At 38.5% G+C, this 18,674-nt stretch overlaps 2 protein-coding genes across 3 annotated transcripts; both read right to left on the reverse strand.

The window, feature by feature from the left end:
- Positions 1–44: 44 nt before the first annotated feature.
- On the reverse strand, positions 45–4,509 carry cnih1 (cornichon family member 1). Of its 2 annotated transcripts, XM_085441266.1 has the most exons (6): positions 4,320–4,509; positions 3,582–3,650; positions 3,282–3,329; positions 1,052–1,164; positions 793–936; positions 45–426 (listed from the first exon to the last, which is right to left on the reverse strand). In XM_085441266.1, exons 1-6 carry the CDS (start codon positions 4,398–4,400, stop codon positions 399–401), a joined length of 483 nt encoding a protein of 160 aa, XP_085297392.1. In that variant the 5' UTR covers positions 4,401–4,509; the 3' UTR covers positions 45–398. The 2 variants fall into 2 exon arrangements, with proteins under 2 accessions (XP_085297392.1, XP_085297393.1); XM_085441267.1 differs by lacking the exon at positions 3,282–3,329 and having other exon boundaries at positions 4,320–4,504.
- A 391-nt stretch (positions 4,510–4,900) lies between these two features.
- gmfb (glia maturation factor, beta) lies at positions 4,901–18,649 on the reverse strand. Its single transcript, XM_085440966.1, is given in 9 exon segments — positions 4,901–8,199; positions 9,667–9,740; positions 9,851–9,931; positions 10,093–10,144; positions 10,358–10,407; positions 11,017–11,113; positions 17,213–17,239; positions 17,241–17,302; positions 18,631–18,649. Coding segments are annotated over 9 exon segments (534 nt in total). The 3' UTR covers positions 4,901–8,127.
- Between the last annotated feature and the right edge of the window lie 25 nt (positions 18,650–18,674).

The following is an 18,674-nucleotide window of genomic DNA, read 5'->3' on the forward strand; positions in this document are numbered from 1 at the left end:
GTCTACCTAGTCTGTAAACACTCAACAGTTGGGAAACGTGATGAAAAAAAAAGCAAACTTTATTTTCAATCCCAAGCATAAAAAAACAAAAAACAAAAAACAAAAAAAAAAACACTATTAAAAAAACAGGGAAAAAAGAAGAGAGAGAAAGATGTGTCCATTCAGGTCTGTCCGTATTTTCCATAAAAGCTTTGTAACTATAGTGCTATGAGAGGAACACTGCAACCAGGATTCTCTTAAAACTGGCTAAATGTTTCTGAAATGACAGGTTTGTCCACTTGGAAATGGCGTCTTGTGTTGCTGAAAGGTGGTCTCCAGCAGGTCCAGTGCTCCAGCACTAAGATCATAGTGTCTGGTCGTTTACTGTACATGCAGGTCCTTTTGCTTCATCGCACCATTTAAGAGCTCACCAGAACGTAGATCATCCTGTTGGAGAGAACAAGAGGAATATCTAAATAAGCATCAAGACTGGTACATAAATCCAAAAATTGTTGTTTGACAAAGGAAGACTGAGCGCCTTTTTAAAAGCTGCTGGTAGGCAGATTTTAGACAGAGCCATGCTGTGTTGCTCTCCTGTCACTACTGACTGCCTCTACCTTTCAACGAACAAATAAAGTGGTGTCCGCCTCTCTGACAAAACTACCCCAGGATCAACATATCTTCATATCCACACATTTTTTGCACTGCAAACAATAGCCGCCGTAATGAAGTCTAAGTCTCAAAGATTCTTCTCTCAGCAGATACAAATGAAAAGTAAAGTAAAGAGCAGAAAAATACAAGTGAAAAACATACCCGTAGAGATAGTAGAAGAATGACAGGAGGTAGAAAGCCAGTTTGCACCAGCCTTCTTTTTGACAGTACGCCAGGATGTCAGCGTTCATGATGGTTGTTGGGTCGTAAAGTCCTGGACAGCTCATCACAGGTCTGCTCATATACCTGCAGAAAGGCAAACATGAAAGCAGCGAGTTACACGCAGATGTGACTTGTTTACAAAGGTTTAGTTAAGTAAAACCAGGTGTTGACTCTAGGATCAGTGTTTTCGAATACGTACCTCCAGACATGATAAGCCAGCAGTGGTAAGTTGAGACAGAGGGTGAGCCACTCGGCCGCACAGAAGAACATCACGCAGAAGAAGAAGTGGATAAGATACTCTGGGAGCACCAGCTAAAGGAGCCAAGGAAGAAGACATGTCAATATTCACATACAGCTGATATTTCAATTCTCTTGTTCTAATTCTGACTTAGTAATGTACTGTCTAAACAAAGTTAATCAATCCACTCAATGTGTGGAATAAATGCAGAGACTTAGAAATTGAAGCACACTGATCAGAGGACAACACAATGTGATGTAACGAATCCTCAAAGGTAATGAGTCCTTTTTACAAGGAGAAAGCGGCGCTATTTAAAGAAGCAGACGTCTAAAAATTGCAGTAGCTGAAAGAATACAAGAGAAGGACTGAATCACAAATGAACTCTGGTTAAGCTATAATTTTGTGCTTTACATGTGCTATACAGGCCTTTAGTGAGGTCCAGCTTCATCTTATATTATGTAAAACACATAAACACTGCCTTATTTTAACACATGAAACAGGGTGAAAAATTAAAATCATCCATATGCAGATTTTAAGCCATTCCTCACTTGTTTAATGCTTACAAAAGGTGCCACAGTGAAGCCATATGTGGCTACGCATTGAGAAAATTAATTTGTATAATCGCCTCTTTTAGTCACTGAAGAAACATGTGGTGCTTGCATAATTTTTTTTTTAATAAACTGTTGCAAATGGATAGAGAACATGGTTAATTTCCCACCCTGGTTATGTCATGCATTATCAAGTGTGACCACAATTAAAGGGGGACAAATTGCTCTGAAGAATATCTGCGCATCCCAACATCGACATTTTCTGCAGTGAGGGTGAACCTACAGATCATTCCACTTCCTGACAAGCGCACTGGACAACACACCAGAGAAGGACCATGCTGTGAGCACGCTTAGCATTGTCGATGCAGCAGTCTGCCTCAGGTTGACAGAGTTCGAGCTGGTTGCGGGGTTCAGGGGGGCAGATGGAGGCGCCACATGGAAGCCATGCATTAAAAATAAGAGCAGAGGGCGGAGAGGAGGGGGCAACCAACAGCCCACAGATGGAAGGGTGAGGGGTATGTGGGAAAGAGGAAGTTGCAGGAAGGACGGGACGGACTTTAAATGTGCTGAAATCCTGCACTGTGCTGCCAAATACAAAACAACTGCACAAAAAAATAAATAAATTTATTGTGCCAACTGAGCTGAGAAAAAAAGAGGCCAAAACTGCAAATCGGACTGTGGAGCATGTCAAGGCTTAAACGTAGAGGAACCTTCACTTTTCAGCTACGAATCACTGACCAATCAGGAGCTCTAAATATTGCTGAGCTGGAGAGTGTTTGGATTCTGCAGCCATCTGTTCTGAACCGCAGGTGATGCGGGTTAGAGCCAACACTGAGATCATAAACAGTGGCCTAGGTCTGCTAATTGCTGACTCAAATTGTAGCATTCACCTTGCAGAAAAACAAGTTGTGACATGCATTTAAGAAAACCGATGATTGAAGAATAAAACAAGCTGTCTTGGAAAAATCAAACACGCAAAGTATTAAAAAAAAAAAAAAAAAGGGGGGGGTTTTACAAAATCAAAAGACTAGTGTTCGGGCTGCTGTGATTCTATACCATCCTAACAGTTATGTGCAAGCTCTGCCAGAACTGCTGTTTCAAATGGAAAACAAGATACCCATCTCTCAGAGTTTCCTGGGAATACTCTATACTTGTAACTATATGCAAACAAAGGGTAGGTTGTAGTAAAGATCATGCATGTTTTGAGCATTTGCAAGTCTTTTCAGTTAACAGCTATTCTTAATTCATAATCAATAAGGAGGACTGTTCGTCCAAGAGTATAGTGCTTACCCACTGTTAGATATCCATTTGCTTCTACGGCCAAAAAAAGGTAGTTAAAGAAAGCTGAAAACATGCCTGTTAGCCAGTGCAATCAGTCTGAAGCTGAACTTTGAGGCGTACAGGAGAGAAATACAAAGAAGAGATTGAAAAGCCAAAAATAAAACTATAACGACCGTGTAGGTGGGGGGAGGAAATAAAAAGGATACAGGTGAGGCACAGGTGGCATGTTGTCTAATCCCGAGCTGAACCCTGACCTAAAGATTAGTTAACTGAAAAGACGTTTGCAAACACTTCCCCGTGCAAAATGACAAGACTGCAGACTGAGTTGGACTTGAGCGGGCATTTTAAAGATTGGTACAAACCTTTAATGCAATTTTGACTCTTTTAATCTTTTTGACCTTTTCAACTGTCTTTTTGTCGTTAAAAGTGGTTTAAAAAAAAAAAAAAAGCAGATAAGGAAAAACAAAAAGGCTGTTAGAGTTTGACAGCTGACAAGATCACTGAAGTTATAACAGGCAGGTTATTTAGCATAACAGTGCAGAGAAATGAGAGAAAAAGACAGATAGGTGGATAAAGTTGTACTAAAATAAAGAGAACATCTTTCATCAGAGCATATCTGCATGCAAGGAAGGTATGATAGCTGAAGAGGTGAGATCACTTACCGGATTTAAAGTGTTACATTGATCTATAGGATTCTTGTAGTCAGTCTTCAGCTCATCGAAAGCGATTATCTGAAGGACCAAGGTGATCAATGGTAAAATGTTAAAAACAGAGACTCAGAGGACAGCAGGTGCAATAATATTTTACCAGGTTACACTACCCATACTGCTCTTATATACCTTCACAATAAAATTTGCAGAAGCAGAAGCAGAAAACTGAAGATATCCAAACTGGAAAGTTTATTTATCTATTTATTTATTATTTATCCCAAGCCACGTCACTGATTACCTCAATCTAGTAAATGACTGAACAGCTAGTTAATTATTTACAGCTAGTTTAATGTGCTCCAAACTCCCCATGCTTACGTTGGGGTTGTGACTGCAAAACCTGGCGGTATTACACAATGCAGAGATGTGACATGTCGATAAACACATGACAGCCAAACGTTAGCTTAGCATGCTAACTAGCCAACACTGCACTCTGAGCTGGCAAGCGATACAAACAAAATAAAGGGGTATAAAACATGTAAAAGTGGTGTTGCGCTCTATATGGATGATGGGAAATAGTTTATTAAAAACACGTCTTGGTGTTAAAACTGCTAACTTGTTGTCCTAGCCGACCGGACAGGGTGTGTGCCATTCATTCCCAGGCTTCGTTAGCTCACTGTTAGCCCGTCTTTCTCATTCTTTCTACTTTTACGTCCGCACCGTTTGGCAGGCGACCTAGAAATGTGTACTTACATGCCAGATAGCGAAGAAGATAAGCGCGGCCGTTAGCAGCAGTGCGAGCATGTAGCAAAAGGCCGCGAATGTGAACGCCATTTTTCTCCGGTTCTGCTGGTCGGTTCCTGGCTCGATCGGCAGATGATGCAGGCAGGTTCCCAACCGATTACTGCTGCTTCTTCCCCTTCTTCTTTGAGTGTTAGTGGCTGCAAGTCAACCATCTTACAGCAGGGTGCGTTACCGCCACCTACTGGACCATTTACTTATCTGAAATCACTTTTAACATGCATTAGCGCCATCTCCTGGAATTTCTTTCTGAACTTCGGTGTTTTCTTTATCTCCTGGAGTCCCACAGTTTCAGGAATAGTGTCCATTGTGTGGTTTTCTATCCAGGTATGCTTTTACTGCATTGGTAGTGTGTTTATGATCATTGTTGTGCCTAAAAATGAAGTCAGGGCCAATCAGATGTTGTCCAGATGGTATTACATGATGGATCAAATTCTGATGGTACTTTTCTGTGTTCAGACACCAAGACCATCTCTGATGAAGCTCATATGACCATTTCAGTTTGAAAACAGCAGTCTCTGGAAACACATGGGTAAACATCACTGTCATTTTATTTGGACAACAGGACAAGACACTTTTATAAAGTATGGGAAAATACAAATATCTCAAGTTTCACTGATGCCACGAGGCAGCTGGTTATGACAGATGTTTCAGGTGGTTTTTTTTAGTAAAAAGGAAAGAAAATAGAATAGGCATTTAATCAGAGGACACCGAGCGCTGACAACACAATTGCAGGTTAAAGTAAAAAAAACAAAAAAAACCACTAGAGGCCAAAAACTATATGCGTTCACCACATAAAGATAAAAAGCTGTTAGAGATCCACAGGACATAACCAGATACATGGCTCATAACCAAAGGGGGCTCTTAGTTAACTGGACCTTACATTAGGGAGACTGAGTTTGATACACGATGAATGGACAGTTTCTTATACATCCCATTTAAAATAGCAACAGCAGAGGCTTTCTTTTAGAGAAATTAATGTCAGTTTGGGCACACTTCAGATATCACACCTGACGACTGTGATGCGAACCTTTTATAGCGTTCATGTGCAAATAAACGATGTCAGAGACTTTGTGTAGCTGTTCAGAAAGCATCGGTAAAGCCTTCTGTAAGGCTTACTTACTTTAAAGCATACACTTCTTCTACAGTAGCTCTCCACATTTTAGAGGTCTTTAGAATTTAGAAAGATAAATATATTCACATCTAACCCAGTACATTGCACATTTCAATTGCATTGAATAAACAGTGTTCATTTCAAGCTGTGCATATTCCTGAATTTACAGACTTTCTGAAGGGTTTTTCAGGTCATATAAAGGTCATTTAATCTAGTGGATTTGTGTTTTTCTGCTATTAGTAGACATTAAAACAAGTGATTACACTTATGTCCCCTTTGCTCCTGTTGGATAAAACCCTGCCCTTACGAATGATGCACGTGGAGCAGTTTGATTGTATGAAAACATCTTTGAGCCAGATCTCTGGGAGAGTTTCTGTTGTTTATGAGGGCATAGACGCCATCAGAGAAAAACAGGTTTTGGCCTTGCAGCATGGCCTTGGTATGGTAGCCTTTGCAATATAATATCATGCACTATCTGGAGAATTTCTGGGCTTTAATTCAGCAATATAATTCAGGGTAAAAGTGGACATTTGTAGTATTATAAATAAAAAAAAGAAGTCTGCTACTCGGGTCACTTACTACTGAGGTTACTCCTGTTTTATCACAATAAAACCAGTCTGTATTATCTGCAATACATGCATAGTACATTCTTATACAGCTTTAACTATCTGGGGCTGGTCATGCTGCTACTAATCCTTTGGGTAGTGTGCTGCACTGGCTTAAATACTGACAATATTCAGCAGGGAACCAAAAGCCAGGAAAAAATGCTGTCCCTTTGGGGCATGAAAAGCCAAATACATCCGTTTGTAAAGTGTTTGAGCTGTGTGCTCCAGCACAATGTATTTTAAAAATGCTCAAAGCTAAGAAAAATTGGGTAAACAAAAACTACAGACTGAGCTGAGGATATTAGACATTGGCACAAAAATGAGCTGCTGGCACATTCAATACATAAATATCAGCCTTTCAAAGAAAAAGCTACACCGGTCAAATCCCGCGTCTGCATGGAGAATGTAAATCGGCCAGATGCTGTCATTTACCTGCCAATTCTGGCACATCTGGCGTTTGGAGAAATCGCAGCCGTCATTCTCAAGGCTGCGACAACCATGAAGCAATTCACGTGGCTTTACATACGGATTTAAGTACGACATTCATAAACACCAATAACAGTAAGAGCTATAATGCACGATAGGAGCTAACAATCACCCTAAAGACACAGTAACCCATTTAAACAGAGTCGCCCAGTAGATTAAAATGAGGGCGGGAACTACCGCCCTGTGTAATGCAGTGTAATCATCACTGTCATGGTCGCTAGACAGAGGTTTTTGTGTGTAACTGTTCACATCTGGAATGTTTCAGTGGAAAAATATCGTTTTCCTGGAGTGTTGGATTCTTGTAATAAACATGCAGGTCGAACGCATTACCCACAATTCACACTGTTTTTTTCTCTCCTCTAAACAGAGATTAAAAAAACAAAAACCTGATGACAGACTAACAGGGTTACATCTGCAGCTAAATAAGCACCACTCAAGGGCTTCTGCCAGCTTGTGTTCTTGTGCACAGGAGAAGGTGCAACGCATATCATATAGATAGATGTATTAGTGTTACTGTAAATTATAACTGAAATGCCCTTGACTAAAGGAGAGACGGAGTAAAACAAAACAGAATTGTAGCTATGATTGTTCCGAGGTTCTGGCAGGAAGTTTGTCTTTCACAATAAAAGAAATGAAATGAATATAAAGTATATACTTAGCTAACCCTAGAGACACCAGAAATAACTAAATATTAAAAAAAGACTCTCAGATTATTAAAATCTAATGAACATAAAACGGTAAAACTTAGGAGGTTCTGAGTGTAAACATCTAGAAGAAACAGAAAGTGTTGTTAAAAAGTGTTCGAATTCTTTTGAATTGTAGAAATGGTCAATTTCTGCACTTGAAGAGCAATGAGAACATTAATTCTAGGGCTGCCCCCCCAAACAAAGACTTTCTTAGTCGAGTAGAAGTTGCAATTATATGTTTCTCATATTAATTTAAGTATTTAAATGTGTATTTTAGGAGGGAGGGCTGAGAAAGAAAAGTGATAGCACAGTAATAACACTTATCCTATTATCTCAAAGTAATCCCACCCTTTAGATTTCCTGTTCATAATATGCAACTATCAGCCAAAGAGCTCAGGGAGTAGCTGTGTAAACAATAGTATCTGGCACAAATAACTGAGTGTCAGTGTCAATTAATCATGACTTGAGTCTTTGGTTGACTAATGGGGGCAGCCCTCGTTAATTCAAAACAGACACGTAAGAGAAATATGGAGAGATTGTATGGAGACAATAACAGACCTGCTTCAAACAGTATGGTCAGTTTTAGGCTGCCAGATCGGTGAGGTTTAATAAGTGCCAGAAATGTTGGCAGTCACAGAGAAGCATTCAAACTCTTGTAATTGTGTGCACCTTCTGGCATCTTATGAGTTGTACTGAGCGTTAAACGCCACCGAGCAGGCCTAAAACAGACGACTGCAAACACTATTTAAATCAGGTCTGATGCAGGGAGGAGGGAAAGGTTAACTGTGGTGTGTTGTCTCCAAGAGATGTCACGAGTTGTGCAATCAGGATTCTCCTCGTATCCCAGACCCCTGGAGGAGGTGATGGGTTTAGCGAAAGAATCCAAGTTTCTCTCTAAGCCATTCCTCTGTGAGGTCCTCTGTGTTTCTGATCTCAAACACCTTGAAAAGAAAAGGAAGGACTATCACTTTCTCACACGGCTGTGGGGGAGTTTTCACCCATTTTTCTTTACAACATTGCTTCAGTTTATTGAGTTTGCAGGTATGAGTTTATGCACAGCTCTCTTAAACTCCCACCCCACATTTCCCTGCATTTCAATCTAGTTAAGGTCTGATCTTTGACTGGGTCATTGCAACGCCTTGATTCTTTTCTTTTTCAGCCATTCTGTTGTAGATTTGCTGCTGATGTTGGGATCACTGTCCTGTTGCATGACCCAGTTTGGGTTAAGCTTTAGCCGTTGAACAGATGGCCTCACATTCGACTCTAGAATACTTTGGCATACAGAGGAGTTCACCGTGCAGACCCACTGACTGAAAGGTGCCCAAATCATCACCCCTCCACCGCCGTGCTAACAGCTGGTACAAGGTGTTTGTGTGTCTTTCTGCCTAAAGGATATTGTTCCAGACGTCTTGTGATTTCTTTAGATTCTGCTTTGCAGACATAAGTTGTGCTGCCATGTTCTTTTTAGAGACAAGATGCTTTCTCCTGGTAGCCCTTCAAAACAAGCCATACTTTTTCAGTTTTCTCTGATGAACATTTGAAATGCATAGTGAGGCCTCTATGGACTGAGATGTAGCTCTTAATTTATTTGCAATTTTTCTTAGCATCGCATGCTCTGATCAGATTTGCTGCTATCAGTTGATCAAGTGATTAGCAGCACTCCCCACTTACTCTGTGTGTAGGGGAGTACTTAGTTTTTCACAAGGCTACACAGACCCTGTGAAACTTTCTTTTTCATATGACTACATTACATGGCACATGGCAATCTACACAGCAGTTCTTGACATATTTCAGTTTGGACCACAGTGGTGGGCTGCACTGCGCGTCGATAGATCTATGCAGTTAACACAACTGATAGAAGTAATTCAAATGTATACTACCAGTTTATTTAATTTTAAACATTAATGTGGCAAATACAAGAATATAAGAGCTGCACCAAATACACCCATGACACTGGCTCATTTCATGAAAAAACATATCCCAAATATGGACAAAAAATATTCTCAACTACCTCCTCCTTTAAGTTGATTTTTTTAAATACAGTGTTTTAAGCATTTCTAAAAATTTACAAGGTCTCAAAGTCACATGGATTTTTATACATTTTAATTTGTGTTATTTCTTTTTGAGCCCTCATAATTTCATAGGTAGAGGAAATAGCCACATTACATTTAGAGTGGGCTATATCATTTCACCAGTTTGATGTCAGCAAAGTGACATTAAACTGGTGTATCATAAAAGTCAAGTCAATTTATATATAAGCACATTTAGAAACAACAGGGATTGACCTAAGTGCTATACAACTAAATTGAATAAATCAGAAAAGGAAAAATACAGAAAAATAGAAAACAAATAACACAGAAACAAAAGAAAAATATCAAAACTCAGTCTTATTTAAAACCTTTACTAACCTTGGTCAGCTCGACAGTCTGCACCAGCTTGTTTTTGCTTCCTGCGTACATCATCTGCTGCTCTGGTCTGCAACCTGCCAAACACAAAATCAGCAACTTTGACAAAAGTTTAGCAAACAGTAGTTACCTAAGTTTTGCTCTAAGTGTACGTATATTTAAAAAGTAATCTCAGAGAGGTTCATACCCACGGGGCTGGAGAAGATGAAGCAGAGGGGATAAGACACACGCCCGTCGTCATGTTCGTACTTATAACTGTAGACGATAAATGTTCCTGGTGCTAAGGACTGAAACTAACCAACATAGATAGATCACATGTAAGACAAACCCACCGCCTAACCGTTCCATGTGACATATAGGCTGCTTACAACGATTATAATTCATTTTATGCTGATAAAATATTGTTAAAATAAGATCTATTCAAAGGATATCTTGGCTGTCTCTCTGGCAGCTCGTCCTTTAGATCATCAGGAGAAATATCCTAAAACAAACAGAAAGAGTTCAGTTGACATTATCAAGAAAAGCAATCATCTACTAACATCCAGCACCTGGCAGGCTGTCAGGTCAGAGCTTAATGAGTTCACCGTCACTTCTTTCAAACCATACACTGCTATCTAATTAAACATTTAAATTTTAAACCTGATTTTTAAATATTGTTGAATGTATTTGAAAGATAGAGTAATATAAAGCTCACCTTATGCTCTTCCTCCAGAATAACCAGCTGCTTGTCTTTATCAATCTTCACTGAATGGTACAACAAGAATATAAAAGCTGCATTAAAACAGTCACATTTTACAAGCAGTTGTTTAGTGCTTCAAAAATGATGATGATCAAGGGGGGAAAAATCAATATTTTGGGCTGCAAAGCTCTAAAACGTGACCGTGAGTCTGAGTCCATGTCGTGCAAACAAACGGCTAATCCCATTTGACATTTTGATCCAGAGATGGATCAGGTTTGATACACACAGCCTGCTGCATTCGGAGGCAACTCATTCTTTCCTGCATACAGAACAGCAGCTACCTTAAAGTTGTATCTAATACCAGGAACATTTTCTTTTGTGCTATATTTATAACATTTGACTTTAACTGCAACAAACCACAGAGAATTGTACAATCCATGTCAAACCACAGAATGCTCACAATTACGTTGTAACCACTGCTGATTGAACTGCTGCCCATCTTGGCGAGGACACTCTTTTTTGAATCTCAAGAGTCACACAAGTTAGCAATCTAGAAGCTCTACGAGTATTAAAAGCTCCCTAGTGGAAAACAAAAAACGAATTTCAAGTTACTCCGATTTTTATGACTCAGATTAAAAATTCAGGAGAGACACTGCTCAGAGTCTGTGACTTACTGATGATCGCTGCATTGTTGGTCTCCTTCCGGAAACGAAACTCCTTCAGCTTTTTAACCAGATCTTCATCCACTTCACACACTACCAGTGATTCACTCTGATCCGGTGTGGGAAAACAAGGCAATGGAAACAAATAAATGAATTTCAAATACATTAACAATTTAATATACAAGTCACTCGACACACAAATTAAACTGTATATTACTTCTTTGGGGGTTGATGCAAAGTTAAACAAAAGTTTATTATCTTTATTTTTTATTTTGTGTGATAAGCAGTTGACATATTAATCATTCAAGCATTTAAAAGGGCACCTATGAAGGAATTACAGTCAACTTAGCAAAGAACTATCATATATCTACAGCTGATGAATGGTATTTTAAAGAAACAGGAAAAGAATCCACCAAAGACCTGTAACTCAAGACCAGAGATATGCATCTGGCCCTTCACCTGAATCCTCATACTTTTCACTCAATCCTGATCAGCAATGGCCTCAGTGGAAGGGCAACTGTCAAGAAACCATTTCTAACAAAAACAGCTACGGTGGAGCTACGGTGTTGGTGATGTTGTCAAAAGTGTTAGTGTCAGATTTTGATCCTACCATCTAGAAATCAACTGATATGCAACAGCTGATTTTTTTATATGACAATGATCCCAAAGGAACTGTCAACATTACTGAAGCAGTGTGGGATCATCATGGCAGAGAACAGAAGAAAAGGCAGGCAGATTTCAAAGAAGAGCTTTGAATAACTTTCAATAACCCTGGAGAACTATTCCGAAAATTACTGTTGTGGGATTTCTCTTTAGTGTATTGTCCTGTAATGTATTGTCTTGCTTTCATGTTACTTAGTTTAGTATGGGTTGTGGGATCTCTCTTTAATGTATTGTCTTGATGAAATGCCTTCATGTTACTTAGTTAGTATTAGAGATGGCACGATACCACTTTTTTATGTCCGATACCGATACCGATATCATAAATTGGAATATCTGCCGATACCGATATGAATCCGATATAGTGTTTTTTAATCAACAAAACTGTTTTTTAAATATCTTGCTGCATTTTGTATAAGTTCATACTCAAGTTTAAAACAACAACTACACTAAAGCTATTCTGTTATACCTGTATGCAAAAAAAAAATATTTCATAGTTCAGCAATACTGATCAATCTAATAAACTTAAACCTACACCATCCTCCCTATTCTGGTATTTTAAAGAGTACTTAGCATAAATATTAAGCAACCTAACTAATAGGGCTCCAACTCCCAGCAACAACAAAAATAAATAAATAAAAAATAGGGAACCACCCCTCACGCGCCACTTCATGATGCTTAATCGACGTAATCAACCTTAATTTGATGCAGTGTGAAAAAAAATGCACAGAAATCAATTATTTTTCAAGAAATATTAAATAGATTCAACATCTTTCTTCAACAAAATTGCAGACTGCACAGATGGTACCTTCCCAAAGGAAAAAGTACTATAGCTTACTAGGGTATATTAGACTTAATAGTTACTATATACAGTAATTGACTTCTATTCATTTTACATCAAATTAAAACTTTGGGTGTCAGATAATTATTTATTAAAAGCTAGACATTTTAAATGAGAATAAGAAAGAAAAGTATGTCTTTGTGCCCCCTTTTCCCTGTTAATGCCCTATCGGCCCCCCTGGCTAAACTTTGCTAGATCCGCCCCTGCACAGTTACCAGCGTCAGCTACGTAGAAAAATATCCTGGAGTAGAAAGTAATATTAAATACATTCTAACAACAGCTGATCAAGCTTAAACGTGCTGCTGTTGTTCAGCCGCTGGTTTCCTCTTTCTGGTGCAAAGTGGGCCAAAAGCAAACTAGAGACACGACTGGCGACAGAAAAGCCGATCAGCTGATCGTTAAGCAGTTTCATGATTGAAGTAGCAGCAAGAAGAGGCAGTCGCTCCATATATCGTTTGTTAAGCTTAACGCAGGAATGCTTTACAAACATTCAGAGATGGACTTACACACTTGCTTTACTTCTCTCGGGGATAACTTTGTCGGAGATGAAATGCCGGGTTGCTAGCGAAGCTCCACATGCTATCCAGACCACCGACAGGTCCTGCATGCCACAGCCGCTCTATCACGTGATGCATACTGCTCCGACATGCTAACGTTCTGAGGTGAGTTACGGCGTGTTGCAAGTTTTGTGAGGTGCTTATTTAATGGATCGGATTACATTTTTTATTTTTCTCCGATATCCGATCCAGTAATTTAGGTCAGTATCGGACCGATACCGATACGTAATATCGGATCGGTCCATCTCTAGTTAGTATGTCTGGTTCACACCTCATTCACGCTGGGAAACAGACGGTGAGAAACTGGTGAATGTCTCCCAGGATGCGGAAGCTCACACAGGAAGGCTTGACCCCAGAGTGGGGGAGATTCACACAGGTGATAGAGAGTCTGTCTGTTTAGAGCCAAGGTGTGAACTGCAACTGTAAAAGCCTTTTGTTCTGTGACTGTAAAAGGACCTGAACTGTTCATTGTCAGAGACGACTTTCAGTGCCCCCTGACTGACTTCCCTCCTTAGGCATGAGATAGCTGAAATAAAGGTGTTGTTACAACTCATCGTGTCTGCAGGCTTTGGTAATTAAAATTTCCACAACAGTACTAAAAGAAATCACAAGAAAGCTTGGCTAAAAGAGTTCAGACTGAAGAATAAAGGCAGTATTAAGTATTCACATAATTAAGTTCATTAGAATTGTACAAACTCTGTTTTTGCCTTACATACTGTAATTCCATGCATGTTTGCACATTTCAATAAACTGCCACACACATTTCACGTTTCACAAAACATAAAGACATGAGGGGGGCAGCCTAAAGTACTGTAAAGCAAATATTCTAGCAGCGCCATGATGAAGTCAGAACATTCATATATGATTGACTTTTTCCTGATGTGAGGTAGATGATTTTATATAGTCAATGATACTGTGGTTTAATAGTTCCAGACTGCCGGGGGATTCCCATGATGCATGGGTCTGCTGGAGGTTTCTTCCTGTTAAAGGGAGTTTTTCCTTCCCACTGTCGCCAAAGCGCTTCTTATAGGTGCTCATATGATTTTACCTGTTGTATTATTGTAGGGTCTATCTTACAATATAAAGCGCCTTGAGGCAACTGTTGTTGTGATTTGGTGCTGTATAAATAAAACTGAATTGAATTGAATAATGAAGTGGAAAACAGAAAACACCGCTATTACTGCATTGATGTGATATTAGTAACAAAACACAGTTGCAGTAGTACATATAAAGAGCATCTTACACACTGTGACATTCAAGCAGAAAATGAAATCAGCAGAAATTTTACATTCATCCTAATCTACTGCTGTATGTGTTAATTTTAATTAATATTTGAAGACAGCTTATCGGTAAGAAAGACAGCTGCAGAGTCACAGATTGTGGCTTTAAGTGGTTTTCATGCAATTTACTACTTTGTCATAGCAGCTATATCCTGAATTAGTGAGCCAGGGTAAAAAAAAAAAAAAAAAAGAACAAAAAAACCCACCAATGCTGGTGCAATTTTTTGTTTTGTGTAAATATTTCTGTCATGTTTACAGTTCCAACCTCAAAACGGAAACTCCATGTTTTGGATTTAAAAGATTTGTACTTTCGTGAGGAGCTTCACGTCTTCTTGACCTCTGCTTAACTTTGCTGTGTCTTTGTGAGATATGTTATCCTGTGTTTGTGTATAGTAGTGTAATAGAGAAAGAAAGGAAAAAATTATAAAACAGAGGCTTTTTAAGAACACCGAATAATCAGCATGTCTCTTCCTGCAAAAGTCCAATATGATGCACAGGATTTCATCCAAAAAACAAATAAATCGATTAAATTAAATGAAAAATCAATGCACCAGCCTGAACAGGATTTCATTTCTCTGAACCTTTGTCACGTCCACACACAACATTACATAACACCATCATAAAGACATAAACTCTCCACGAGTCTCTTCAGACTCTCTGAAATCTATAATTACACCTTGGAGAACAGATGGCTGGTGGGAGTCGGGATTTCACTGAGCTCAAGGAAAGATCTTCATAGATTAAGAGGAGGCTGGAGTGTCTGTCGCTGCTGGGACTCTTTAAAAACAGGATGCATGGGGAAGGGATTAGGGACAGCCAGGACAATGAAAGCTGGGGATGGCCAAAGGGTTACTTCTGGTTCAAATTCCTCCAGTCAATGACAGCTAGCTCATGAGTTTGGCTGCCAATTCAACCAGGAAATGAGAGCCAGTTAACTTAAACCACCAGTTAATAATGGACCCGGTGTGTTTATGCAGTAAATCAGTAACACTGCTCTAATGAAGATAGCTGAACTGCCATGACACGCAGCGAAAGACCCAGAGGGAAACGAGATTCATCTGGACAAACAGCCGAGCTAACGTTAAGGCAGCTCCCAAAACCCAGACGTGTTGAAGCACATCAATGCAGACTGCTGCATCAAGCCACCCGCGCCCAGCTGCAGGAAGTGCAACAGCTTCGCCTTCAAAATATAAACATGCACAAACTTGCTCTAACCTCATACTAAATAATGTCTTGTTTTCTTCATTTAAACACCTAAACTACAAATGTTTAGTTGACAATTAAAAACAAAAACCAAAGAAACGTCACTTCTACACCTCATGAACTTAAACTACTCTTTTTTTTGTGCCTTTTCTATTGTTATTATTAAATATATTGCAATGTTCTCCTGAATTATAATCAGGCTGCTCTAAAATGTCCTTGGAAAGGTTTCAGTTGAATAAGTTAACTGAGACGAGGGAGAGAGCGAGAGAGAGACAATATTTCTCCCATACTGGCTTCCCTTGATTGGCTCCCTGTTAAATCCAGAATTCACTCTCAAACGACTTATTTACTTGTGGTTCCCAAAGTTTCTTAAAGTAGAATGGGAGGCAAAGCCTTCGGCTTTCAGGTCCCTCTTCTTTGGAACCAGCTACCTGTTTGGAATCAGGAGACAGACATCCCGTCCATTTTTAAGATTAGACTCTAAACTTTCCTTTTTTTTTATAAAGCATATATGTAGGGCTGTATCAGGTGACCCTGAGTCCTGGTTTAGTTAGTCTGCTGAGGGATGCACTGAGTATTTCTTATTCATTCACCTCTATTCACTCTCTCTGTTTATCCACCACTTTGCATTTAATCATTAGTTATTATTAATCTCTGGCTCTCTTCCACAGCTTGTCTTTTGCCCTGTCTCCTTCCCCTCCTCCCAAATGATCATGTCAGATCGGCTGGCCCTCCTTTAACTTGGTTTAACTGGAGGTTTCTTATTGTTAAAAGGGAGCTTTTCTTTCTCACGGTCACCAAGTGTTGAGGTTTCTTTCTAATATTGAAAAGTCACTAAAATATAAAGTCCCTTGGACTAATTTTTGTAACTGTTATTGTATTTAATAAGTGGTATATTCAAGAAAGTTAAATTTTAATCATTGAGTGCTAAAATTAAGACTATGTGTCTTACAAATTCATAATTTAGTGGAGATAAGCACCACAGTGAAAACGTACAAAGCACAAAATAATCTTGATCCAAACTGGATTCAGATGTTGTGTGAAAATAGAAAGACAACGTGTGAATTCAGAGGGAAAGGTCACCTGAAAAAAGGAAAAAAATAAATAATAAAAATATTTTAAAAACAAAAGATGTATATCTGTTAGAGGGGTAAGCGTGTAGAGTAACTGGAATAAGGACCTAGTATTGTATTATTTACAACGTAATTATATTTTTTTAAAGGTAAAAGAGAAGTAATATTTAGTTTTGTCCTAGTTTATTTTTTATTCTTAATACTTAGTGTCAAAATCTAGTTTTAAAAAGTGTCGAGATTTAGAATATGCAGTACATAAAGGTTCATCTTTCACCTTTTCGGCCATTTGTGCCATTTATTTATTCGTTTAGATTAAGAAATGCTAATAATGACCCAAATTAAAATATATTTTTCAATTTATTTTACGGCACAGCGTTCTGGGTTTTTTATTTTGAAATTCATGGCAGGAAACGCGTCACTTATGCTACGGCTGACTTGACAGGGTGGAACTAATGCCATGCTAGCAGGCTAAAGCTAGCCAATCTGCGACCTTACTTTTTCCTCAATAAACTCCGCATCTGCCAACAGCACACGATTAAAACGCAACGACGAAGCTCGCAGCAGCTCACTTGCAAAGAAAACCGAGTAACTTACCATTGTTGTGGAGTTAATAAATTCCCCCGGAGCTGCAGCGGCTGTTCTGAATGGTAGGGACGCTTTCAGTGTTTTTTCGTTTTTTTCCACCTCACATCATCTTGTGACTGGTTTGACCAATCCCATACAGGCGCCCCCTCCTTCAAAAGTTTCCTGTAAATCTGTGCTCAGTCTAATTTAGAGTTAAATTTGAGTTTGAAATCCAGCGTCTTACGTTAAAAACACTGCTAAGTCATTTTTAAACGACTCATACTCGTTACTATTTAATAACAGTTGATACTTCTGCTTATTGATTTCCACCTAGGCTGTATTTCCTGCTGGGACATCAATAATGTTTCAGTGTAGTTAATTCAATATGACCTCAACTGAGAAATGATTACTTATGCTTTTACTTGGAATGCATGATTAGAACCTTCAGAGTATTTCACTAAATTAATTTGGTAATTATTTTAAACAAAGTGAGATTACTTATTCTTAAAAATTATGTTAAGACATGACAAACAGTGTTTGGATGAATAAAAGTGAGGCTTTCAAACTGTAACTAAAAGGAGAAGTGTTCTGTAGTTTTATAGAGGGTGGTAGGAAATATTTCCTTTATATTAGCTCAGCAAGTCTGTGGCCACACTTCAGAACAATATTCATTATATAAAAACTATTTCCTTTTATGTCTACAGGCTCAGTCTCTTCAGAGTGTAATATTATTAATCAAAGTATAATAATAAACTTATTAATTTATTATATTTTAATGTTATGTGGAATATTTTAATTATTTTTAATCAAAGCTGAGTACCAGATTCCACACAGTTTCCGCTAAAGCATAACATCAATTTTTTAATGCTAACATTGAGTTGTTTTGCTTTGTGCGCACATATACTAGAGATCCCGGTAGAGCAATTGAGACCCGATTTCAAAATAAAAGTGATCTCTAGGTTAACCAGCACATTTACATGAGTCCAATATGAATCCTATAATCATGAAATAAATAACAATAGAGAAATAAAAATTATTTTAAAAAAGGTGATATTACAAATAACAGAAATATTTGAATATTACACATAGTAACTATAATCACATTTAAAAAATAACATTTAATGAGATGTGTACGGCAATTACAAGTAAAACCACTGTCCAACAGACTAATTTTAAAATTAAAAACCAGACTGACGTCTTCTGTGGAAACAGAAAACAGTAATTTTGATTGACAGTAAAATTGATATTTTGTAATATTTGCATTTCTGTAATGTTATGTTTTTTTATATGATTGATAACGTGTTGGTTAATGTTAAACTCACGTTCGCCTTAAGATTGCTTTTGTTTTGAAATCGGGTGTCAGTTTCTCTTGCCGTAGAACTTAGTATATACACACAACGCAAACCAATTTGTGTGCTGGTTTGTGCTCGAAAGCCACCATTTCTTACCGTAATTCCTAGAATACATACACATAACACAACTGACGACATTT

The sequence above is a fragment of the Copadichromis virginalis genome, linkage group LG19 (genome assembly GCF_057382275.1).
Source record: "Copadichromis virginalis isolate Kocher_CV1m ecotype Utaka linkage group LG19, C_Virginalis_male_GT1.1, whole genome shotgun sequence".
NCBI classification, from domain to species: Eukaryota; Metazoa; Chordata; class Actinopteri; order Cichliformes; family Cichlidae; genus Copadichromis; species Copadichromis virginalis.